The 26,343-nt window shown below is 41.1% G+C and overlaps 1 protein-coding gene across 1 annotated transcript in view; it reads left to right on the forward strand.

Annotated features, from left to right (window-relative positions):
- Positions 1–26,343, forward strand: part of LOC127660092 (ADAMTS-like protein 1) — a 131,384-nt gene that overhangs the window by 23,653 nt on the left and 81,388 nt on the right. Inside the window, exons 4-8 of the mRNA XM_052150164.1 lie at positions 10,413–10,458; positions 11,448–11,684; positions 17,888–18,014; positions 18,872–18,946; positions 19,763–19,920. Coding sequence (XP_052006124.1) covers positions 10,413–10,458; positions 11,448–11,684; positions 17,888–18,014; positions 18,872–18,946; positions 19,763–19,920 — 643 coding nt within the window. The remainder of the gene's footprint in view (positions 1–10,412; positions 10,459–11,447; positions 11,685–17,887; positions 18,015–18,871; positions 18,947–19,762; positions 19,921–26,343) is intronic.

Raw genomic sequence — 26,343 nt, forward strand, 5'->3', positions numbered from 1 at the left:
TGAGGTGCCTGAGCACCTGGTCTCTGTGAGTGCATGGTAACTCTCAGGAGTGGGCCAGTATGAGCCAGTCGTCAAGATAATTGTGAATGCGGATGCTGGCTTCTTGGAGCGGGGCCAGAGCTGCCTCTGTGACTTTCGTGAAGACACGAGGGGACAGAGACATGCCGAAGGGGAGGACTTTGTACTGATATGCCTGGCCGCCGAACGCAAACCATAGGAAGGGTCGGTGTCGAGGCAGAATTGAAACGTGAAAGTACACGTCCTTCAGGTCTACCGCTGCGAACCAATCTAGATGCCGGACGCAAGTTAAGATGTGTTTTTGCGTGAGCATTTTGAACGGGAGTTTGTACAAGGTTCAAGATCAGTCATAAGCTGCCGCCTTTCCTGGGTATGATAAAGTAAGTCTTTAGAAACCCTTCTTCATCTCAGTTGGAGGGACAGGCTCTATCGTGTCTTTGAGTAGAAGAGTAGCGATTTCCACACGCAGTGATTTGGCATGTTCGCCATGTACTGCGGAGAAGTGGACACCCGTGAAGTGGGGCGAGGGCTTGGCAAACTGAATTGCGTAACCGAGTCAGATGGTCCGGGCCAGCCAGCGTGATGGGTTGGGAAGTGAAAGCCACACATCCAAGCTCCGTGTTAGGGGCACCAAGGGGATGATTATTTTTGACGTACCTGGCGGAGCTTCGCAGTGGGACGGAGCAGGTAGTATGGCTTCGGGAGGTGCGGACGCGTCCCGAGGCTCTAGTGCTGAGAAAAGACTCAAAGCACTTACCTTGCTTTGGGGGCGGGTTTGTGATTGAGGAGGATGTCCTGTAGCGGCGTCCTCTGGACTCGGGGAACAGTCGTGGGGCTGAGGGTGGAGGGTCCGCATCCAGCATGCCGGGACTGCTGAGGTGTTGTGGCAGAGTGCCGTGAGAATGGCATTTGCGGGCCAGTTGACCCAGAGACAAAGGAAATAGCTCTTTTATTGAGAATGTGGGTACACAGAGTTGCGGCAAATTAAATAAATTCAACAAAGGATTCTCCTCCCGGCCCTCCACCAGAGGACGGAGCAGTCTGCTTACCTTTTCCGGAGCTAACGTCTTGGTCCCTGTTTCGATCGCCTCAGGAGCACCTGGGAGCCTTACGGGTCCTCGAGGGGGTCCGTGAGGTGGGGGGCCTCGACTTCCTGCGGGATGCTCGATGCGTGGGCTGAGAGCTGGGCCCGGGATGAGGCAGCAGGAGGACACCCTCGGCAAGCAGACGGGGCATGGCCCACAGCGGCAGGCTTGCGGCGGGGCAGAATATGTGAAATAGCCTCCGTCTGTTTCCTCACCGCGGAGAACTGCTGGGTGAAGTCCTCGACAGTGTCACCGAAGAGGCCGAACTGGGAGACAGGGGTGTTGAGGAAGCGCACTTTGTCGGCCTCACGCATCTCGACCAAGTTCAGCCACAGATGACGTTCCTGGACCACAAGAGTGGCCATCGCCTGCCCGAGTGACTGCGCTGTGACCATCGTGGCTCTAAGGGCAAGGTCAGTATTTGTGCATTTGCTCTTTTAGATGAAATAACTCTTTTAGAGAAAATCACTCTTTTATAACTCTTTAAGTTTTTTGCACTATCGAAGCGCCCAGGGGCAAACTGCACTGCCGTGCAGAGAAGGAAAATGACGCTGTAATGCAACAGGCAAGCATCAGAGGACAACAGGAACAGGTGTGTGACTCGCAGCTGACTGCAACACGACCATCGGCTCTGCAGAAGATTTCTGAATGAACTCAACATATTTGTCCGCTTTTATACCCGTATGTCTGGGGCGGGGTATGCAAATACTGTCTGCCTAATTTCCATTGGCCATTTTTCATAGATCAGAGGCATATTCGGCACTCAAGAGAGACCCCTAGTGTCGCTTCTTCGACACAACATCGAAGTGAGCGACAGACGGGGAATGAAAATCACTTACGCGAAACATTCCGCGCGTCCCGCTCCCACGATGGTGTGTCCAATTCTGAAGTGATCTTCCCTATGCCCTATTCCCTTCGATGACAATTAGTCTCCACTGTGAGATTTTCAGATGGCTGAAGTGATAACGGTCAGTCAGAAATCACTTTTTAAGTGATTATTATTGGAAATTCTGTTTGGAATGGCCCTACAGCATGGATTGTGCTCCTATGAAGCCCCATAAATGGTTCCACTATTAACCGCAATTAAAAATGTCACAGTTAATCTAACCATAAGAATGTGGATTTTACAGTTAAAAATGTATAAAATAAAAAATATTTTATTTACATGCAGCAAAAGTAATATATCATAAACAGACTTTAAATCGCCTGCTGTAAGCACTGTTTATTTTATTATGCTTAGTCCACAGGTTTATTTGTGAGTTGTTGTGAACAGATTAAAGGAGAGTGTTTTTATGGAGTATGTTGCCAATTCTTTATGGTGGGGTGTCTTGTTGTTTTAAAAAACTGTTGCAGAAGAAAATACTATTGGATGCCATGAACTACAAACACCCACAATAATATAGTTATGCACTTTTGAAGTGCCTCCAAGCACTCTGTTTACATCAATATGTGCCTGGAATTCGCATAAGTGGTGTTGTGCCCTATGTTTTTTATATACCTCCTATATATTTGTTGTGTATTTATCAGTTTTCCTATTGTAGGACTATGCTTAGCGTCCATATATCCCTAAGAAATGCGTCCTAAAACATTATAATTTTTTTGCCTCATTGCTGTGGCACTTGCACATTAACAATTTTTTCAGACGGTAATCAAACTGGCACATACTTACACTGTGGCATCTCTTCTACGCACCGTTTTACAGAGAAAAAAACAAACTCAGACTTGCCTTCTAAAGCCACTTTTATTGTTATATCAATGCTTTACTCGTCTGTCACAATAATGAAATGCATTTTAATATTCTGAATTATTATTTTATAATATATTATTATATTTAGAATTCATTAAATATAGCTATTTATAATTATACAATGTGTATATATTTCATTCTTATTTTTTAAGGAGCATTCTCAGCAAATATTTATGTATATGATTAATTGTGATTAATCCGATTCATTAATCGGCACGTCATGTAATCCCACTTAAAATTTTAAGCGATTTTAAAGGTGCAATCATTAATTTTTCCCCATTAAAAAGTTGAACTCCTAAAGAAATGAATTGTAATTTTGCAATATATATAGGAAATCATGACCACTCACATTAAAATGAAGACTCCATTCATATCAGTAACATTATTTTATTCTGCATGGATAGGGTCAGCACATGGGGGATGCCATGTTAGAATCACATGACCAGCTGAATACTACTCGCCTAATCTCAGTAACCGTCCTGTTATTTGACACTTTCATTCATTAAATAAAGTAATCATGGCTGACTGTGAATACTAATAATATTAATGGCATCTGAAACTGCTATTTATTGATTTTAAATTAGGGTGCATCCAAGCCGCTTGGTGTAAGTCCAAGATGACACAAAGACAAAAGTTACTGAGGGCACCTTTAAAATTTCTGTAATATTGATATATGATAATATTAATATTTCTGTAATATTGATATATGACAATGTTAATATTACTTTGGTTGTCCCTGTGTGTTGGAACTTCTTTCTTTCTCTGTGTAAAGATCTGCAGTTTCCCAAATTAATTCACAATCCACAGTTTGATGAAATCCGGATGAATGCACAGCTAGGACAAATAATTTCTGACTGTAAATTTCAAATTGTCAAAGCAATCAATCTGTTGTTCCATATTAATCATATTTGATCTCTTATATACTAATCCTGCTGGTTAAAGTATCTGCTCACAGTGCCAGCTTTTAGCCATAACTGGCTCTGGCTCTCTCTCTCACCCAAAGCTGAGCACATTTCATGCATTATAAACATATTTTATGGATTATGGCCACATTTCACAGGGTTTTTGCATGCATAAATGTAATAAAATCAGCTATGGAATGCTTACAATTACATTTGATTCATCATTTGTAACACGAGTCATGTCAATGACAAGCATAGAGGCATTACCAGGATTTACACTCACCTAAAGGATTATTAGGAACACCTGTTCAATTTCTCATTAATGCAATTATCTAATCAACCAATCACATGGCAGTTGCTTCAATGCATTTAGGGGTGTGGTCCTGGTCAAGACAATCTCCTGAACTCCAAACTGAATGTCAGAATGGGAAAGAAAGGTGATTTAAGCAATTTTGAGCGTGGCATGGTTGCTGGTGCCAGACGGGCCGGTCTGAGTATTTCACAATCTGCTCAGTTACTGGGATTTTCACGCACAACCATTTCTAAGATTTACAAAGAATGGTGTGAAAAGGGAAAAACATCCAGTATGCGGCAGTCCTGTGGGGGAAAATGCCTTGTTGATGCTAGAGGTCAGAGGAGAATGGGCCGACTGATTCAAGCTGATAGAAGAGCAACTTTGCCATAAATAACCACTCGTTACAACCGAGGTGTGCAGCAAAGCATTTTGTGAAGCCACAACACGCACAACCTTGAGGCGGATGGGCTACAACAGCAGAAGACCCCACCGGGTACCACTCATCTCCACTACAATTAGGAAAAAAAGGCTACAATTTGCAAGCGCTCACCAAAATTGGACAGTTGAAGACTGGAAAAATGTTGCCTGGTCTGATGAGTCTCGATTTCTGTGGAGACATTCAGATGGTAGAGTCTGAATTTGGTGTAAACAGAATGAGAACATGGATCCATCATGCCTTGCTACCACTGTGCAGGCTGGTGGTGGTGGTTTAATGGTGTGGGGGATGTTTTCTTGGCACACTTTAGGCCCCTTCATGCCAATTGGGCATCGTTTAAATGCCACGGCCTACCTGAGCATTTTTTCTGACCATGTCCATCCCTTTATGGCCACCATGTACCCATCCTCTGATGGCTACTTCCAACAGGATAATGCACCATGTCACAAAGCTCGAATCATTTCATATTGGTTTCTTGAACATGACAATGAGTTCACTGTACTAAACAGTCACCAGATCTCAACCCAATAGAGCATCTTTGGGATGTGGTGGAACGGGAGCTTCGTGCCCTGGATGTGCATCCCACAAATCTCCATCAACTGCAAGATGCTATCCTATCAATATGGGCCAACATTTCTAAAGAATGCTTTCAGCAACTTGTTGAATCAATGCCACGTAGAATTAAGGCAGTTCTGAAGGCGAAAGGGGGTCAAACACAGTATTAGTATGGTGTTCCTAATAATCCTTTAGGTGAGTGTATATAAGGCATATAACCAACCACTTTAAAGCTTGCTGTGCATTTTTAAACCAGAATTAGCTTTTTATGACTTTTCGTGACTGCTTAGACATAAAACTGTAACACTTGTGATATTGTAGATTTTAGTTCATCTTTGAGAATTAGATATGTGTTAGCTTTCCGATTTTTAGTGTTACAATTTGAACCCTGGAAGTATCAAGGCATGTGTATGTTGGCTGTCATTCAGAAGTTATGTGTCCATTTGGAGCCTCTGGAATCCAAAACAGCTTCTCCTTGCATGATGTCACAATGAAATCTTGTTTACCTTTTTTATGTTTGACTCTTCCAAGCCACATCTCACGCTCAGCTGACGCTGCACAATGGCTTTTGTTCACACTGCACATAAATCTGATTTGTTTTATAAATACGATCTTTAGGACTGACTATTTAAACCTTAAACTCTGGTGCATTTTTGGGCTGCCGCATGCAATTTTTCACACTTAAATTTAAAAACTCAACATTCACATATTGTGAGCTAATTGTCATTTTTCAGAAAACTTTTTGTTTTAAAGTCTCAATAATATTTATAAATAATATTGTCCTGTTTATGTTTACAATCTTATGATGAACAGAAAGTTAATATCATCTACGCTCCATACCCCATAATGACAAAGCAAACAGATTTTTGATATCACATTGATATTTGAATATCACATTGACATGAAATTTAGTTTAAGTGCATCCCATTTCTCTGGATCATATTTGAGATGATTCTACACTTTGATTGGACATGATTTGAAAAAGCACACATCTGTCTATATAAGGTCTCACAGCTGAAAATGCATATCAGAGCAAAAACCAAGCCATGACATCAGCGGAACTGCCTGCAGAGCTCAGAGACAGGATTTTGTCAAGGCACAGATCTGGGGAATGCTACAAAAACTTCAGGCTGCATTGAAGGTTCCCAAGATCACAGTGGCCTCCATAATTCTTAAATGGAAGAAATTTGGAACAACCAAGACTCTTTGTAGAGCTGGCAGTCCGGACAAACTGAGCAATCTGGGGAGAAGGGCCTTGGTAAGAGAGGTGACCAAGAACCCATTGGTCACTCCGGTTGAACTCCAGAGATCATGTGTGGAGATTTGAGAAACTTGCAGAAGGACAATCATCACTGCAACACTCCACCGATCTGGGCTTTATGGCAGAGTGGACAGGCAGAAGCCTCTCATCAGTGCAAGACACATAAAAAAACACCTGAAGGACTTTCAGACTGTGAGAAAAAGATTCTGATTCACTGTGGTGTGTGAAAATCCCAGGAGATCAGCAGTTACAGAAATACTCAAACCAGCCCATCTGGCACCAGCAATTATCCATGCGATTATCTAGTCAGCAAATCGTGTGGCAGCATTGCATTGCATAAGCTCATACAGATATGGGTCAGGAGTTCGGTTCATGTTCACATAAACCATCAGAATGGGGAAAAAAATTATCTCAGTGATTTGGACTGTGGCATGATTTTTGGTGCCAGATGGGCTGGTTTGAGTATTGAGTAACTGCTGATCTCCTGGGATTTTCACACACAACAGTCTCTAGAATTTACTTTGAATGGTGCCAAAAAAAAAAACATCCAGTGAGCGGCAGTTCTGTGGATGGAAATGCCTTGTTGCCAGACTGGTTCGAACTGACAGAGTCTACAGTAACTCAAATAACCTGAGATGCAAATAAAATAGCTTCTCAGAATGCATTCAGAGATGTGGGTTGGCGCTGTTTTAGTCTAATGAGGGGGTCCTACACAATATCAGGCAGGTGGTTTTAATGTTGTGGCTGATATACAGTACTGTGCAAAAGTCTTAGGCACTTGTGAAAAATTTTACAATGTGAGGATATCTTAAAAAATTATTCCATAAGTAATATTTATTGATCAATTAACATCATACAACGTCCAGTAAACATAAAAAGCTAAATCAATATTTGGTGTGGCCACCTTTGATTTAAAAACAGCCCCAATTCTCCTAGGCACACCTGGACAGAGTTTTTATTGTTTGTTGGCAGATAGGATGTACCAAGCTTCTTGGAAAATTCACAAAAGTTCTTCTATCATTTTTGGCTGTCTCAAATGCTTCGTCTCTTCATGTAATCCCTGAATGATCGATGTTCAGTGGGGGGCTCTGTGGGGGCAATACCATCTCTTACAGAGTGCCCAGTTATTCTATTCTAATGTTTTCTATTTGCAAAAGTAATGTTTTGGCGTCTAAAATATATTTTCCATATTGACACACTAAAGCAGAAGATATAAATAACCATTTAAGATAAATTTCTTAAGTGCCTAAAACGTTTGCACAGTACTGTATATATTTTGTTTGTGCTCTATAACTTTCCACCACAATATGCAGATCAGAATTATAGGTGGCGCTCTAACACATCTCAACCCCCACAGATGTGCTCGTCCATAAACATTCAGTCATTCATTGATTTTCAGTTCATGAAAATCAATGAATCAATGATCAACAATCATTGATTTTCAGTTCATGCACCACCCCCATTGTTTTAGCGAATATCTTGGCTTCTGAGTGCAGTAGTCGCTCAATCCAGGTGTAATTAGACAGCTGAGCTACTCCCTTTTGCCATGATGTATAACATTGTATCACCAAAAGTTAATTACATATTTTGCTGATTATTTGTTTAGCATGTTTTTCCTGCTGGAAGATATCATAAGATATAGCATTAGATTTTTCACCAAAGCAAGCTCACAGACGAGTAAACAAATTGCTCATTTTGTAGAAAACTGAGATATAACTGAGCAGATATAAAGTTTGTGGCAGCAGCAGTGATCGGCACATAAAAGCACTTGAATTTGATGTCTTACAGAAATCGTACTGTATTTCAATTTGTGATTCTTTTGAAAATCTTTTGAATTATGGTTTTAGGGTAACAAAATAAACTACACAGTCCCATTACTGGAAATGAGGGATTTAATTTTATATATTATTTGTCTATTTAAGTGCTATGTGAAATACTTTTATATTTTATATAAATATAGGATTTCTACCACATTACCTCTAGGGTGTGCTTATTTGTTTTTTTTAGCCCTTATTTTTTATTTTATGTAAATCTGAAAAGTTTTATGAAAGTGTCAGAATCTAAGCTTCCAAATGATACCACATATGCCTGACTTATTTATCCGGGGACATATTTCACGATATAGCGGCAGATAATTTTTTTTGGCAGAGTTTAAAGGGTTTTAAGCATTAGCACAATACCAAGAGACAGGTGAATTTACTAAACAGTTGCTCCACTTTTGCACTTTCAGCACAAAACCTGCTTCTTATTCACTAACCACTCGCAATCTAGTTTAACTAAGAAAATCAGCACCGAAATTGTGCAGCGTTTTGAGTATTTAAATTAAGTCATCATTGTCATTTCACACAAACACTCCTCCTTTTCGATGTACTGTTATTATATTGCTTATTATAGATTGCGCTTCAGTCACAAAACATGCCTGGCACTATTTAGATTGAGCTATTACATTTTATTTAAAAGAGATGTTGGTGTACATTTTCTATCAATCAAATCAGCAATAATTTATCAAATTATGATCAAATGATGGAGAAGAGTGATATTACACTTCATTCTTAGTGAATTCCACCCATAGCTAAGAGAGTCATTTCTGCCATTGTATAAATAGAAGACGGAAATGTTTTAATTTACTGTCTACTGTCTAATCTGCTGTCCATCTTGACACTGCAGACATGCGTGTCAGAGGCATTACTATAATTTATACACATTCATGCAAATGTTGTGACACTCACTCAATTGTTCATTCATCATTCAATGCAGAGGTAATAGTATATGTGAAAGAAAAGGAGTGATCTGAGACAGATGTAGACACTTCTGTGCTTTGTGTTTGACGTGCAGTCATGTTGCGTCTTGAATGATGAAAACAAGAAATTGAAATCTTCGGATCTGACTGTTCAGACAAAAGTACATTTCCAATAACAGATTTTAATCAGATTTCAAGATGTGTCTGGATGTGGTTTGGGTCAGGTTTGTAAAAATCTGATTTCATGTATTTTGTATGTTTTTTTGCAGTAAAGACTAAAAACAACTAAATGGATTTGAGTCAGATACACCACAAAATCTGATTTTACCTGCTTGCCTGAATAAAGCAAATGAGACATTCCTTCTTTGTCGCAAACCCTTTATCATAGAAAGATTAAATAAATCACATATGTTTTTGTAAAAGTCTCCATCCTCTCTACCTGTCTCTCAACTTCCCTCAAAGTCAGCCATGGCGCCTAACCTATTATTTGCCTTGGCACAAAGGCCAGTGTAAATGTGTCACAGAAATAATGTTCTTACCATGCTGCTGAACTTAAAAAAAAACTTCCTCCATTTTGTCCTATGAAAAGGATCATGCTGTGATCAGATGATTCACAGTTGTCCCTGCAGATTGAGGTGATAGTTTAACCAAAAATTATAATTCTGTCCATTTTTATTTACCCATTCCAAACCCAATACTTTTGAAAACATTTGAATTATTTAAATCTTTATGCAGCTCTTGCCATACAAAAACATTTTATAGTGAAAATGGTCTGTTATAAAGGACAAAAAATATGATTTATTTGCTATATTTCATGTTTTTTGAAGCCAAACGATAGACTAAAACGTAAATCATAGTTCACTGAAAATCTTCAGCTCTGCCTTTTAGCTTGCATCTTGCCCGTATCTGCACCCAGATTAAAAAAACGCTTCAGAAGACTGGGAAACATATCATATGGACTAATTTTATGGTGTTAATTTTGGAGCTTGACAGACATGGTCACCATGAACTGTCAGTGTAGCCCAAGAGCTGTGTAAAATTTAGTAAAAATAAATAAAATAAAATAAAATAAAATAATAATAATTTTAAAATATATATATATATATATATATATATATATATAATTGTCATTTCTGGGTGAACTTCAATTAAAAGCTGGTGACAGAAATTATAATATAATTATATGTATGTGACTGAAGTCAAAGCTCTACTTTGGATTACGCTTCACTGTGCAGTGGAATAATAAGGAGATTCTAGTCATGCATCTCTTATCACCCTCTAGCTTCAAAGCTTAAAGGAATCCTCACCTGAAAACACAGCTAATTTGGAAAATTAATGAATGTTTTAAATGGAAAATTCTCTCTTCTTCTCAGAACTTGTGAGGGGCAGAATATCAAATACCGCACATGTAGCAATGTGGTAAGTGAGCACACTTGCATGCTTTGTGATATTTTTGATTTGATTACAAAACATATTCTGTGGGGGTACAATGATGGAATCAGATATTACTGTAATATGTAATACATACTGTACTTAATGATCACCATATTCACGTACGATTGTACTTACATTGTACTCCAAGCTACTTCAGTGAGTATTGTGGTACTATTATGGTAAAAGTCTAAAACAACACGGTATTACCATGGTATAATTTTTTTTTTCTGTTTGTTAAAAATTTAAGTAATAATTAACCAAATTTTCCACTCATCCTAATGTTGTTTCAAACTTGTATGCTATTATGTTTTCTTTGGAACCCAAAAAGGAGAATTTGTGTAGCGTCATTACAGAGTTATTTTACATACAATGTCAGTTAATAGTAATCATTGCTGTTAAGCTCCAAAAAGCAACCATAAAACACCATAAAACTATTCCATGAGACTCATAAGATGTAATCCAAATAATAGCTTTATGTGAGGAAAACATTAATTTACTGATATTCTTCCCCTTCGGTGCAGCTCTTCGTAGCAGGAATTCTTCAAATTGATGCTTTACATTCACTTACAAAACTTGCGGGAGGCAAAATAATGTAAAACCTGCTGCAACTCATCATGGTGCTACTGAACGGCAATGCAAAATGGATTATAAGAGTTTTGGCAGGAAGATAATCAGGGAAAAATGACTTGAATTTGTCCTTAAACAAATCTGTCTTATGCATTCAGAAGACTTGAAAAATAATGCATTAGTAATTTGGGCTACTTTAATGTCGCTTCCATGGTGTGTTTGGTCTTTTCGGAGCTTGGCAACTGTGGTCACTATGAACTGTCAATGTTAACAGGTTTGGAACAACATGATGATGAGTAAATAATGACAGAAATTATTACTTTAATCCTCAGTAATTCTCCTTCCTATATATTGACTTTCTATGACTGTCCCAACCACACATTAAGCTGTGATTTAATCATCTTCAGGACTGTCCACCAGATTCTGAAGACTTTCGTGCTCAGCAGTGCTCGGCTCATGCGGATGTTCGCTATCAGGGTCACTACCATGAATGGCTTACAGTGGATAATGACCCTGAAAATCCTTGCGCCCTCAAGTGCCAAGCTAAAGCCACTGGACAGGTTGTGGAGCTGGCACCTAAAGTGCTGGATGGGACACGGTGTTACACAGAATCTCTTGATATGTGCATAAACGGAGCCTGTCAGGTAAGCTCTCTCTCAAACTACTCTTACAGTAATGAACTGACTTAATCCAATAGTGAGCCAGTCTAGTCTTAATCAATAATAATAATAACAAACTAACCAATAAAAAGCAGCAATTCACTATTGGATTATTTTGATTTTATGAAAATTGACATATTTTGTGAATGATGGCACAATTACATTTGTATGTACAGTAGCCCCAATACAAAAAGAGTATTTGGACACTGAATTTCATTGTATTAGAATTTCATCCGTTTTTCCCAAAAGTACCCCCACAGCACCATTAGTAAGGCTCAAGGACCCCTTCATCAGCACAAAACAAAAGATAAATATAAAAGACTAAATATAATTTAACATTGTCATTAATATTGAGTATTATTGATCAAACATTATTAGTTGGGTCTATTGACATCAATTTATCAGTACCCATTAGGGCCAGGGATTGATTAAAATTTCCCGATTTGATTTAGATTCAAATCTGTTTAATTTGGCTATATTTCAGTTATAGTCCATTTTGCTAGTATATGAAAGAAATGATCTCTCAGCTAAAGCTGTTAATTATGCAGAGGACCTTCTAACTTGGAACATTATAAAATATACATTTACAATTTTATTTACATTTTTTTCATTTTCCATAATTCTGGTCGCATTTTAGATTTAAAAAAATAAGAATTCCATTAATAAATATGATGTCTTCAAATAGAATATTTTATATTGCACATATATGTTTTAGTACATGTTTAATTTTTATATGCATAATGTGTACTAACTATTTACAAGGATTTAAATATGTAGAAGAAGAGTCTCTTTAAGACTACAGGCCGATCAGGTTGATCTATGTGATCACATGTGGTTAGATCTAATGTTTATTTATTTATTTATTTTTTGATCAACACATGACTGTTAAGAGTATTAAAAGACTCATTATTCAATGACAAATTGATTGTGTGGATCTCATCTTTGGACACACATTACACAGAACAAATAAAGCCAAAATGTACCCCCAACACACAGTAAAAAGAACTTGCTGCCTAACTTTACATGGATTAAAAGATTGATATCGGGATTGTGATTATTTAGAAAATCTATATTTTTACCTAGCCCTAATCTTTATTATTTTTATTTGAAGCCATATATTTGGTAGGTTCAACAAAGCAAAATCCTTTTTTTGTGTGTGTACCCCCTAGAACCTGATTACCAACCCCTGGATGGGAATCAAGTGTATTAGTTAACAAAAGACCCTAGACCGCAAAACTAACTTAACTAGACTACAAAAACATTTAACCATCTGGTCCCAAAGTCAGATTTAGTGGACATATGAATTCAACTCACACAGGTGCCCTATATGAGTAACCACATGTGTAGTTCATCACATTAACTATGGACATGTTCTAATAATGTTTGACAACTAGAAAATATCCAACTATTTTTTGTTCTTATTTTGAACAGTATATTTGTAAGTTTATAATTTAAAGCCTAACAAACATCTTCTTGTAAAATGTCTTGCTTGTTTTGTGCTAACTTTCTTTTAAGTGTGGCTTAAGTGTTTAAATACTTTATATGTGGTAATCAACATAACAGAGCAAAAGAATGAGGCACCTAAAGCTCTGTCATGAATGCTTGAAATATCAGTCAGTGAATGATAGGTACAAGGCTTTGCTAAAAGGAATAATAAAACTCTGATAGTGTAGTGATGAGGGAAGACAGACAAGAGTGCGGATCCAAACGCGGGCTTTATTGGGATAAAGGACAAAATAAACAAACACTAGAACAAAGCAAAGTCCACGATGGGAAAACAGGCAGGAGCGCGAGAACAGCAGGGGAACCTTGGACGGACAACAGGGTAACCATGAACGAGTAGACAGACTGACAGGGAACACGGACAGAGGGCGTTTAAGCAGACATCGGAACTGATACACGGAAACATTATACTAACATTAACGAACGACAACCACAGAACCAACAGACAGGGCTTAAATACACAGACAGAGAGCAAAGGAACCAATGAGCAAACAAAACCAATGACAGATTAACGAAGACAGGTGATAATAATGAACAGTGAGCGGGAAAGCCGACAGAGAGACAGTGGAGCTAAACAAGTGACAGAAGTGAACCTATGGAGTGCAGAAAGTGACAGAAGCGGAAAACAGAGAACATGGGGATCGTTACATAGCCCCCCCTCAAAGGGACCGGATTCCAGACTGTCTCAACAAACTGACATACAAAAAGACAAAAATATTCCAGGCGAGGGAAGCTAGAAGAGGGAAGAAAAAAACAGACAGAACGGGACACAAGGAACACAAGGACAGATCAAGGAGGTACAAGAGACACAGAGACGGATTCAGGAAGCACAAGGGGAAATTAGGCAGACCACGGAGAAAAAAAGGGAGATGGGACTGAACACTGGGGCAACCAGGCAGTCCATGGAGGCACAGGGGCCAGACAGGCAGACCAGGGAGGAGAATAGGGAAATGAGACAGTTCACTGGGGCAACTAGGCAGTCCCTGGGGGTGTGTGCAGGGAACCGGGTCAGGTGGCCCGGGGGACGTCCACCGGGTAGGGACAGGTTTAGGAGGCCTGGGAGGTGGCCGTAGAGCAGGGCCTGTTCAGGGGCCTGGGAGGTGGCCACAGGACAGAGGCCGGTTTAGATGGCCTGGGAGGTGGCCACAGGACATGGGCAGTTTGAGGAGGCCTGGAGGGCGGCCACAAGACAGGGACAAGTCCAGGGGGCCTGGGAGGTGGCCATCGGACAGGGACAGGTCCAGGGGGCCTGGGAGGTGGCCATCGGACAGGGACAGGTCCAGGGGGCCTGGGAGGCGGCATCAGGACAGGGACAGTTCACGGGGGCGAAGCTGCGAGGGGCTCTGGAGACGAAGCTGAGGGAGGCTCTGACGGCTCAGGAGGCAGAGCTGAGGGAGGCTCTGAAGGCTCAGGAGGCGGAGCTCAGGGAGGCTCAGGAGGCGGAGCCGATGGAGGCGGAACCATGGACACCTCTGGAGGATCAGGGGGTGGAGCCGTGGGAGGCTCAAAAGGCAGAGCCGAGGAAGGCAGAGCCGAGGAATGTTCGAGGGGCTCAGGTGGCGGAGCCGTGGGAGGCTCAGGAGGCAGAGCCGTGGGAGGCTCAGGAGGCAGAGCCGTGGGAGGCTCAGGAGACGGAGCCGAGGAAGGTGGCGCCATAGGAGGCTCTAGAGGCGAAGCTCTGGAAGGCTCTGGAGGCGGAGGCCTGGAAGGCTCTGGAGGTAGAGCCGAGGGAGGCTCAGGAGGTGGAGCCGAGGAGGGCTCAGGAGGTGGAGCCGAGGAAGGTGGCACCGTAGGGGCCTTTAGGGGCGGAGCCGTAGGAGGCTCAGGGGGTGGAGCCGTAGGAGGCTCAGGAGTCTCTGGGAGCAGAGCTGTGGGAGGCTCAAGAGGTGGAGCCGCAGATTGCTCAAGAGGCGGAGCCCTAAAAAGCTCTGGTGTCTCTGGGTGCAGAACCGTAAGAGGCTCGGGAGGCGGAGCTGTAGGGGGCTCTGGAGGTGGAGCCATAGGTTGCTCGAGAGGCAGAGCCCTAGAAAGCTCTGGAGTCACTGGGAGCAGAGCCGTAGGAGGCTCTGGAGGCGGAGCCGTAGGAGGCTCGAGAGGTGGAGCCGTAGGATGTTCGAGAGGCGGAGCCCTAGAAATCTCTGGAGTCTCTGGATGCAGAGCCGTAGGAGGCTCAGGAGGCGGAGCCGTAGGAGGCTCTGGGGGTGGAGCCCTGGGAGACTCGGGAGGCAGAGCTCTGGAAAGCTCGGGAGGCGGAACTCTGGAAAACTCGGAAGGTGGAGCTCTGGAAAGCTCGGGAGGCTCGGAAGGCGGAGCTCTGGGAAGCTCGAGAGGAGCCCTGGAAGACTCGGTAGGCGGAGCTCTGGAAAGCTCGGAAGGCGGAGCTCTGGAAAGCTCGGGAGGCGGAGCTCTGGAAAGCTCGGGAGGCGGAGCTCTGGAAAGCTCGGGAGGCGTTGGCGCTTGGACGGTCATGGCTCCAGGCTCTGGCTCAGGGACGGTCGAGGCTACAGGCTCTGGCTCAGGGACGGTCGAGGCTACAGGCGCTGGCTCAGGGACGGTCGAGGCTACAGGCGCTGGCTCACGGATATCTGAGGCTACAGGCGCTGGCTCAGGGACGGTCGAGGCTACAGGCTCTGGCTCAGGGACGGTCGAGGCTACAGGCGCTGGCTCACGGATATCTGAGGCTACAGGCACTGGCTCATTGACGTTTGAGGCTATCGGCACTGGCTCACTGACGTCTGAGGCTACAGGCATGGGCTGGTTGACCGCGGTATGCGCGAGCTTGGGTTCGCTGGACGCTGGGGGCCGAGCCACGGGGGGTTCTGGGGACGGAGCTGCGTTAGACGGAGGCTGGAGAGCAGAGACCCTTCCTTTTCTCCTCTTCCTCCGGGCGGATGAGGTTGACAACGCTGGAACGCTGTTTGTGGTTGGCGTGGGCTCAGGCTCGCTCACCGTGACAGGCGTGGGCTCGCTTACAGTGACAGGCGTGGGCACTGGCTCGCAGGCCGGGGCAGGCGTGGGCACTGGCTCGCAGGCCGGGGCAGGCGTGGGCACCGGCTCGCAGACCGGGGCAGGTGTAGAGAGCCCAGAGGCGGGAGCCGGGATCGAGAGAGGAGGTTCCCCGGCAGCGAATTCCTCCACAACGAGACTCACGTACTCCTGCCAGGTGTAGTCTCCAATCTCCGGCAAAACACAACACCGGTGTGTAGGTACCCCAATCCTGTAGACGGTTTTCAGGAGGTTGTCATCCCAACCGGTGTAGCCGGCCATGCAGGAGAAAAAATGGGAGAACTCACGGATGTTTAGCTCCATATGCGTCAGTCCCACGAAGAAAGCCGCTGGATCCATTGTGGGTCGTTCGTTCTGTAATGATGAGGGAAGACAGACAAGAGTGCGGATCCAAACGCGGGCTTTATTGGGATAAAGGACAAAATAAACAAACACTAGAACAAAGCAAAGTCCACGATGGGAAAACAGGCAGGAGCGCGAGAACAGCAGGGGAACCTTGGACGGACAACAGGGTAACCATGAACGAGTAGACAGACTGACAGGGAACGCGGACAGAGGGCATTTAAGCAGACATCGGAACTGATACACGGAAACATTATACTAACATTAACGAACGACAACCACAGAACCAACAGACAGGGCTTAAATACACAGACAGAGAGCAAAGGAACCAATGAGCAAACAAAACCAATGACAGATTAACGAAGACAGGTGATAATAATGAACAGTGAGCGGGAAAGCCGACAGAGAGACAGTGGAGCTAAACAAGTGACAGAAGTGAACCTATGGAGTGCAGAAAGTGACAGAAGCGGAAAACAGAGAACACGGGGATCGTTACAGATAGAAACATTTCAGTCACACAAACTTATTTCTCTCATATTACTTTGCTAGTTGTTTGAGTTTTATTGTAAATTATTAAATCAATTATGTTGTCTTGATTTAGAATAATTTTGTTCATTTTAGAAAACAGGAAAAGAGGCCAAATGCTTGTAAAACAGCAATGTTGTGGGTTCAAAACAACTTAAGCTCTATTTACAGCATGGCACAGATGCTTTCTTATTGATTATTACCACACTGTCCTATTGACTGTTGTTTACAACAGACAGTAACTTTGACTCATCCATCAGTTTATACAAACAAAATTGTGTTTTACAGTGATGCATTTACAATGGTACAATAAATGTACCATGCAGTCGAAATACTTAAAGGAATAGTTCACTCAAAAATTTTAAAACCTGTATGGCTTTCTTTCTTCTGTCAGTAACATCAAACATTTGTGTTCTTGTGTTCAGACCAATCGTCATAATGTCAAACCTGTGCTGTAGTTGCCATGTTTGATTTGGCCGCTGCAGACTGGCATTTCAGAGTGAATATCAACTTAAATTTTGTTCTGTTTTACACAATGTGATTGTATGTCTTTAGTAGACTTGGAATATAGTGCACATCTCATATCATCTACTGTTTTTGTCTTTTTTGGAGATTGAAAGCACCAAGTGACCATTCACTTTATTATATTTTCATTCAATGAAAATGTTTCCTTTTGTGTTTCATGGAAGAAAGAAATGCATGCAGGTTTGGAGTAGGATTAGAGTGAGTAAATAATGTCTCTTTAACTTGTATTGGACATGGGACATTCCTTTAAACCCATGTATGAATGACCTCTCCTTTTTATCTGGCAGATTGTTGGCTGTGACCATGAATTAGGGAGCACAGTTAAAGTGGACAACTGTGGAGTGTGCAATGGAGATGGCTCCTCATGTCGCCTAGTTAGGGGGAACTACAAATCCCAACATGCCGCAGAAAAGAGTAAGGATATTTCATTGCTCTTGATTTATACCGGTGTCGATTTTACTGGTTTCTTTCGCAGTTGTTCTAATTTACTGGAGAAAAAAAACTATACTTAGTCCAATAAATTCTTGGAATTTTGCAGTAAAATGTGTTTACTCTTATGAATGGCTGTGCCTTTTTACATGACATGTTTTTAATGGCCTTGTCAAGCTAACTAAATATTGATTGCATGCTCTTTAGGTCCAAAAATATCTGGCTTTTCTCATGCAGAGGCACAGTTGGTTTAACAAGCATATGTGATTGATCTAAACCCTTAAACACCTGTTCTATGCTTAAAACAGACTCGAAGCTTACTCACCATATCGAAAGGAAATTAGTTTCAGTCCCTACTCTAGCCTATAGGTAAACCCTTTTGTAATAACTTTACCCTGCCATTATGTTACTTTTGGGCAGTGTCGAAAGATGTGTTTCCGTTGTTCTCTTGAAATTAATTGGAATGCGCTATTTTTGACACTTCCATTTGTTATACTAAATTGTCTGTGAAGTAAGCAACGGGAATGGGCCGCCGAATTAGGACAGCACCAAAGCTCTACTCAAAACTGTCTGTCATTACCATTTGTGGCGACTCTGAGAAGGAAGAGGGTATTTTACACGTGTCCTCAAGGCGAAGCTGAACAAATTAAATAGCAAACTGTGGAAAGCATCCCATAGAGGCCATAATCAGCTCAAAGCACGTTATTCTGGTTTTGTTTCCTATTGTTCTTGGTTTGACTCTGCTGAGCCCAGAGGGCATATTGATTAAATGATTACATCTGACTTCAATATAAGTTTCAATCCCCTCTGTCACAATCTCTCAATTCTCTCTTTTTCCACAGCTGAAGACACCGTGATCATTATTCCGTATGGGAGTCGACACGTTCGCTTGATTCTTAAAGGCCCGGATCACTTGTGTAAGTCTTGGTAGGTCCAGGGGCTTCCATTCTGACCTGAGAAGATAGTCAGTGGGTTTTGTTGCTGGTTTAGCTTTTTATGATAGCTGTATGAAAATGCAATTGCAACAGAAAAACAAATGCGTATTGCAAGAATCCAATGCAACCTTTAATTATCACTCAACAGCATTGTGGAATAATTTTATTTGTTTAAATCTCATTTTACCAGATCCGTGATTAGGAAGTTGCTGTTTTTGAAACTGATCTGTATACTGTGAAATTATTATTATTATTATATGCAATATCTTATTACATTACTCATATTAGGCAGTTATAGTTTGGCATACACAAGGTACAATTAGACATAGTTGAAATTAGCCATCAGTTTCTTGAGAGCTTCCAGGCCACTTCTCAAAAAGATCTTTCCAGTGGAAGACACTTAAAGTAATATCCATTAATGGTCAGTTTGTTTAGATGTGGAACAACCATCCAACATTATTCCCTGGAAGAGGAGATTGAATATTCGGTGTATGAGTGAGAGCTTTCCATATGTATTCAGTAATAATTTTGGAAACAATCAAAATGGTTTGTGATTTTCACCCAGTTTAGTTTGGCCAGTGTCTTTTTCTGGTTCTTCTAATATGGTAGGCTGTAATGCTCTTTAAAATAATTTGGCAAAGTTAGGTGGAACTGTAATGCGGTCAGTAAACCTGGAACAAATTCATAGGTGAGCAGTTACAGAAAATTAATCAACTATGGAGTGTCTATCAACCAATCAGAATCAAGAATTCAATAGCACCATGTTGTAACCTGATATATTGGTCTCATCTCTTGTAGTTCTGGAAAGTAAGACTCTGCAAGGCCTGAAGGATGAACTCTCCCTGGATAAAACCTGGCAGTATGTGTTGGAGAACACCACTGTTGACTTTCAACAGCTCTCGGATAAGGAGGTCCTGAGAATAACTGGACCACTTGGCGCCGACTTCACTGTCAAAGTGAGATGTGGCCTAATAATTCATACTCAGAATGCTGAAAATAATAGTCTTCTTCTTTGTATTTCAGAGAAGCAATTGTTAGAAGCATACGGGAGTAATTTTGCTTAATACCATTTGCCAGTCAATCTAAGGTTCACTTTCATTTTAATTTAAACTTTCTCTGATCGTGCACATTCCAGGAATCTTCTGTTGATTGTTTATTTACAACATTGTTGAACGAGACTCTGTGTTCTTTATCTTGGAATGCTGATTGTTTCTGTTACATTTTAGTGGGTTTTGAAAGAGGTTAAAACACTTGTATACCAGAGATGTGGCACAGATTTCATTCTGTGTAAGCCTTACACTACCTACTGTTGGAACTTGGTTAGGCTCACCATTACAAGCTTATGAACTGGCAGGAAAATCTAATGCTGGTCTCCCAAGGATTTAACATAGTTTCTCAAATTAATAGGATACCCAAATATGGAAATTCTGTCATTATTTTCATTATTTAAAAGCATCATAAAAGTAGTCTATATGACTTGTGCTCTATATTACATGTTCTCTGAAGACATACAATAGCTTTTTTTGAACCAAAAGTCATGATTCACTGAAAATCTTCTTTTAGCTGATCATACATCCTTTCTCTTTCTTAAACATACTCCTCCTTCATGCCAGCATTGGGCTCATGAGGGTGATAGGAGAGCTGGGGGAAAGAATGGAAACACCATATTGATAATTGTGCACCTCTTTCAACACTCTGAAGTCCCCTGGAAGCTTCATCTACCTTTATGCATAACTTTTCACCCCATCTTCTAATAGATTCCTGCCTAATATCATTTGACCAACTGATACGCCTATGGTTTCAATCCATTGTACGAAGAACCCCCTAGAATAATGTGCTGGTTATCAGAGATTTATGGAAACGAGAAAAAAGGACAGCCATTAAACTGAAACTGTCCACGTATGGAAAATGCCAGTGAAAACAAGTCCACCCACAACTCAGAAACATGTCCAAATAACACAGGAGACAGAAAATCTGAGAAGTAATAAGTGCCTAATTTTCTAATCTGACACATGGAAGACAGCCAGTTCATAGATCTTTGAGAGGCTCAGAAATTTGGAAAACTCAGGCAAGTCAGTTGTTCCATTGCAAATTAATGTGTGAATGTATGTTAAAGTAGAGTTTTTTCACCCATTTCTAATATTTGGATGCCTAATTGCAAAAACTGATCTCTAAAATCAGTGGAGAATGATTTGCACCCAATGATAAAGCTGTTTATTTTCACAAGCTGCTGGTCTTATTTTAAGACCCAATTCACTTTAGGAATTATGCGATCAGTGAACAGTGTCCACAAAATCTGTGCTGAATGCATTTGGCACAATGCAATTTCCATATTATAAATTAGTTCTGAGTTCTATGTTAGGGAGGATGCAGCAGACTACTACAATTTGGCATACTTTCCTGTGACTGTACAACATTGCTTTATCATTGTTATTCATAAACGTGAATCAGCTCTTTAGAATGGCAAAGGTGTGTAACTGTGTGAAGCAAATAGCTCTGAGTTTTGTAAATAAGGCGCAATCTATTAATATGGTGCAGCGTATTTAGCGCCTGGTTAAACTGAATTGCGGGTGGTTAGTGAAAACTGTGCCGCAAACTTTTAATGAATTTTCCCCTCAGTGTTTTCTTGCACTGACATATACTGTACACTTGTCATTTAACTGTAAAGGGATAATATCACATTTTTAGAGCTGACAGTCAATAACATTTTTTAATTGTGATTAATCACATAATGTTTCATAGTAAATCACAATTAATATCTGATTTTAAAAATGCATTTATTTCCTTCTTAAAAAAGAAAACTAAACAATATGTAACAATATAATGCTTTAAAGTGCCAAACAAAGCCTTCAACAGTTTAAAGATAGAAATGTACTAAAATAGCACCAATTCAAGTAACATTAAATGTTTCCCATAGTCTAAATTGTAGTTTGACAAATTGAAAAAACTAGTCCCCACATAGGTTGCATATTTACTGCAATGGGCATAAAATCTCTTAAACTCTCATCCTCCACAATATTAATCTGTGGGGAGACTGTGGCTATCTGCTTTGTTACAGCAATTGTGCAGCCACGTTCATGATTTGCGTCTGGGAGTCAGCACAGGCATCAAGCATTTCTTTGAACTCCACATGAAAAGCGCTTGCAGACAAAAACACTTAATTCTGTGTATTGGTGATAGTTAAGACTTGGCGTGCTGCTATAATTAAAATGTGCCTTACATTGGATGAAAAATACTTTTCTGTCACAAGTTCCATCTGGGCTTGTTTTGTACAAAAGAATTGCGTTAAGAGCTCCTTTCCCCATCAATTTATCTCTGACACTGAATCACTGCTGTGTGTTTGTTGTGTGCAGCAGTGTAATGACTTCAGGTGGACATATCGCAAAGGTTCCACCCTTCCAACCAGTGTTTATGCTGTATTAATGGTTCTTGATTAAGTAAAATTAACTGCAATTGCAAAAGTAATCGCATGCATTAACAGGTTCATTTGGACAGATTATGCATTTTATGTTAAAATATTGACAGTTTACTACAAGTAATTAAGTGATAGTGTGATGATAATTGTGTCAGGTAAATACAGTAGCATTGAGTTTTGTGAAAAGGCACAATCTATAATTTAAATACGGCACAGTGCTATTTCAGAGCGTTTAGTTATAAAATGGATTGGGTGCAATTAGTAAATAAGGTGCAGGTTTTTGCACTGAAAAACTGAGAGCAAAATTATCACAAATGTTTAATGAATTTACCCCTTCAGTGTCATTAATATTGCTCTTGCATATACATTTTTTATTTAACAGAGTAGTGAGAATATCTCTGTTTTATGTTAAAATATTGACTGTTTATTTCTGGATAAGTAATACAGTATTATCTGTCAGTTAAACATAAAGTGAAAATATATTGTTTTTATGTTCAAATATAAAACTATTTACTGTTTAAATTAATTTCCTGGTAAAAATGTGAACAAATAATCAGTCATTTTAAATATATATTCTTTTGTGGCTAGAGACACATAACACATCTGTGTTGCAGCATGCTGTATCATTTTTGGCACTGCACATTTCAACCTCATATTGGAAGTACTTTCATAATCCCTCAGATGGATTGAATTTCATTCATTCAGCCCGATGAAGGATTAGGATCCAAAAAACCCTCCAACGGTTTGTCGCACAAACCATCTGAGACTAACAGGGAGTCAGAGAGGCAACGTGTGTTTTTTAGTGCAAGGTTCTGCAAACGTATGTTTTCAATAGATGGCTTTATTAACAGATGAAAGCCTGGAGGTGGTGGGTGTTTCATCCCGCTCCGGGCTTGGCTCAGTAGAGATGCATGGGGATCGATATCTTTCCATTCTATTAAACATTTTTGTCACAGCCAGGGAATGTGACCAGTTTCCATGTTTATTTGTGTAAGTATCTGTCCTTTTTCAACAAAGCCACTTTTTATAATCTCTCAAAAGAAAGTTGAATGAAATATGTGGATATATTAAAGGGATAGTTTGCCCCAACATTAAAATTCTCTCATGCCATCTTAGATGTGTGACTTTCTTTCTTCAGCAGAAAACAACAAATATTTTTAGAAGAATGTCTCTGCTCTGTAGGTCCTTTAAATGCAAGTGAATGGTGACCAGACCTTTGGAGCTCCAATAAATCACATAAATACAGCATATAAGTAATCCATATGACTCCAGTGGTTATATAATACATGTCTTCAGAAGCAATGCAATCACTTTGGGTGAGAAACGGATCAATATTTATTTTAATATTTTTTACAATATATCTTCACTTTTTCACTTTGAGAATGTGAAAGTGCAGATTTATAGTAAAAAAGGACTTATATATTTATCTGTTTCCCACCCACAACTATCATATCGCTTTTGAAGGCATAAATTTAGCTACTATAGTCATATGTATTACTTTTCTGCTGCCTTTTTATGCTTTTTGGAGCTTAAAAGTTTTGGTCTTCACTCACTTGCATTGAATGGACCTACAGAGCTGAGATAATTTTAACACATCTGGGATGACATGAGGATGAGGAAACTAAGTAAATTAAGGGAGAATTTTTATCCCATTAAACTTTGACGTTTTTTCACTATGGGCAAGCAACAGCACTTAATTTGAGGCATACATAATATGACAAATGATAATTACTCAACCTCATGTCATTCCACACCTGTAATACTTTCTTTCTTCTATGGAGCATCAAAGGATATGTTAGGCAGAATGACGCAGAATGCCTCAATGGCCTTTCACTTTCATTGTATGGAAAAAAGATGCTGTGACAATGAATTGTGAGTTGACACTAATATACAGTGCTGCCTAACATCTCCTTTTGTGTTCCACAGAAGAAAGAAAGTCATACAGGTTTTTTTTTTTTTAAACTATACCTTGGGGTTAACTATAACTTTAAGGGTGATGTGAATGGAAAGGGGTTAAATTCAGTTCACTGTCGGTGTTTAGAGGACAATGGGTTTTTTAAGCATTTTATGTCCTTGGGTGTTATAAATCAGCATTTCATTAGCATGAAGGAGATCATTGCATCAACTCTGTCATTAATCTATTGAGAAAGAAGTATATTTTGTGGAGTGTATTAGATTGCAGAGCTGTTGGCTTACTGGAGGGATGCCACGTCACTGTCTTTATGAAGCATAAGTCTGACAAAGCACATGCACGTCCATAATCCCCCTCACAGACTGCTGAAATTGCAGACCTGTATGAAGAATAATAACAGATCTTAAGATTGTTTGGATTTTTGATAGCAGATCTTAAATCAACTCAACCTTGATTTTGAAAGGCTTTTGATTTCAATTTCTATAACATTTGAAAGCCATGTATTATATATACACTTTTATATATAAACATTTTCATATGAGGAATTTCTTTATTTCTGAACATTTCAGTTACAAAAATTCTACAACAGCCTTGATTACTACAGTATATTCATATCAAACAAAAATTCTGGGGGTGGTCCAATCATTTTTAGAAACTTTTATTAAGACACATATATGATTGTAAAGCAGTCAATGGAAAGGAGGACGAGAACCAGCTTGATGATATAGATAATATTTTAATGAGAAACTTAAAAGACACAAACACACACATGACGGACATGTCCGTAAACTATTTCTCTCTCCCGTACAATCCTCCGCAGTCGGCCTTTATCCCTCTCGGAGGCTTGATTAGCCTGATAAGGGACCGGGTGTGTATGATCACGACCCGGCCCCACCCTCTGCCCTGCCACATTCCTCCCTCATTCTCTCAGGCAGGGGAGCCCCCGGCATGACGTACAACCCCCCCTCTTTCCCTGGGGAGGGGCGTGCCTCTTGCCCCGTCTGCCAGCAGGTCATCCCCGTCTACCTGGACGAGGGAGGGGACGAGGGAGGGGACAAGGGGAGGGAACTGAAATAATTAAATAGGGGGGGTACTTCCTGTAACAGTGTAGTACCCCCCAAAAAAAAAACACTGTACATTTTAAATGATAGGGAAAAGGCCAACGCGGAGCGCAGTGAGAGAGAGAGAGATAAAAAAAAAACACCTACTCGCCAGTTCTCCGATACGCCGTAGCTTGTTCCTCGGCCACTCCTCCACCCTCTATCGGACGACAGCCGCGCCTCTCCGGGCAGATTGGAGGCAGTCCTCCAGCCCCTGGTGGACGGAACGCCTCGCCGCGTTCTCGGGGAACAGAACGGGTCTTCCCCGCCCCTGGCAGCGGTTCTCCCACTCCAGGTGGTCGGCAGCGAGCCCCTCCCCGCTCTCGGTCGGCGGTCTCAGACCCCGCCGCGTTTCAGTGACTCCTCCGTCCCTGGCAGTGGCCCTGACCATTCCAGGCGGTCGGTTAGGAGCCCCTTCTCCCCTCACAGTCGGTGGCCATCGTCCTCTTCCAGGTGGCCGGGCTTCTCATCCCCCGGCAGATGGCCACGGCTGCTTCGTTGGGGTGGGCGGTAGTGGCGAGAACTCTACTACGGCGTATCACTCCTCCTTCCCGGATTTCGGCACCAGTGGAAAGCAGTCAATGGAAAGGAGGAGGCGAGAGCCGGCTTGATGATATAAACAATATTTTAATGAGAAACTTAAAAGACACAAACACACACATGACGGACATGTCCGTAAACTATCTCTCTCCCGCACAATCCTCCGCAGTCAGCCTTTATCCCTCTCGGAGGCTTCGTTAGTCTGATAAGGGACCGGGTGTGTATGATCACGACCCAGCCCCACCCTCCGCCCTGCCACAATGATCATATCAATAATCTCTCCCTTGCCATATGTAAAAACAAAAAACAAACAAAAAAAATTTATAATGCACTTTTCCCACACAAAATATCCAAGTGATGCAGTGCAGATCATGAAAGTGCTGAAACTGTTTTAATGTTTATCCTCCGATAA

Source organism: Xyrauchen texanus, chromosome 2 (genome assembly GCF_025860055.1).
Source record: "Xyrauchen texanus isolate HMW12.3.18 chromosome 2, RBS_HiC_50CHRs, whole genome shotgun sequence".
Lineage (NCBI taxonomy): Eukaryota > Metazoa > Chordata > Actinopteri > Cypriniformes > Catostomidae > Xyrauchen > Xyrauchen texanus.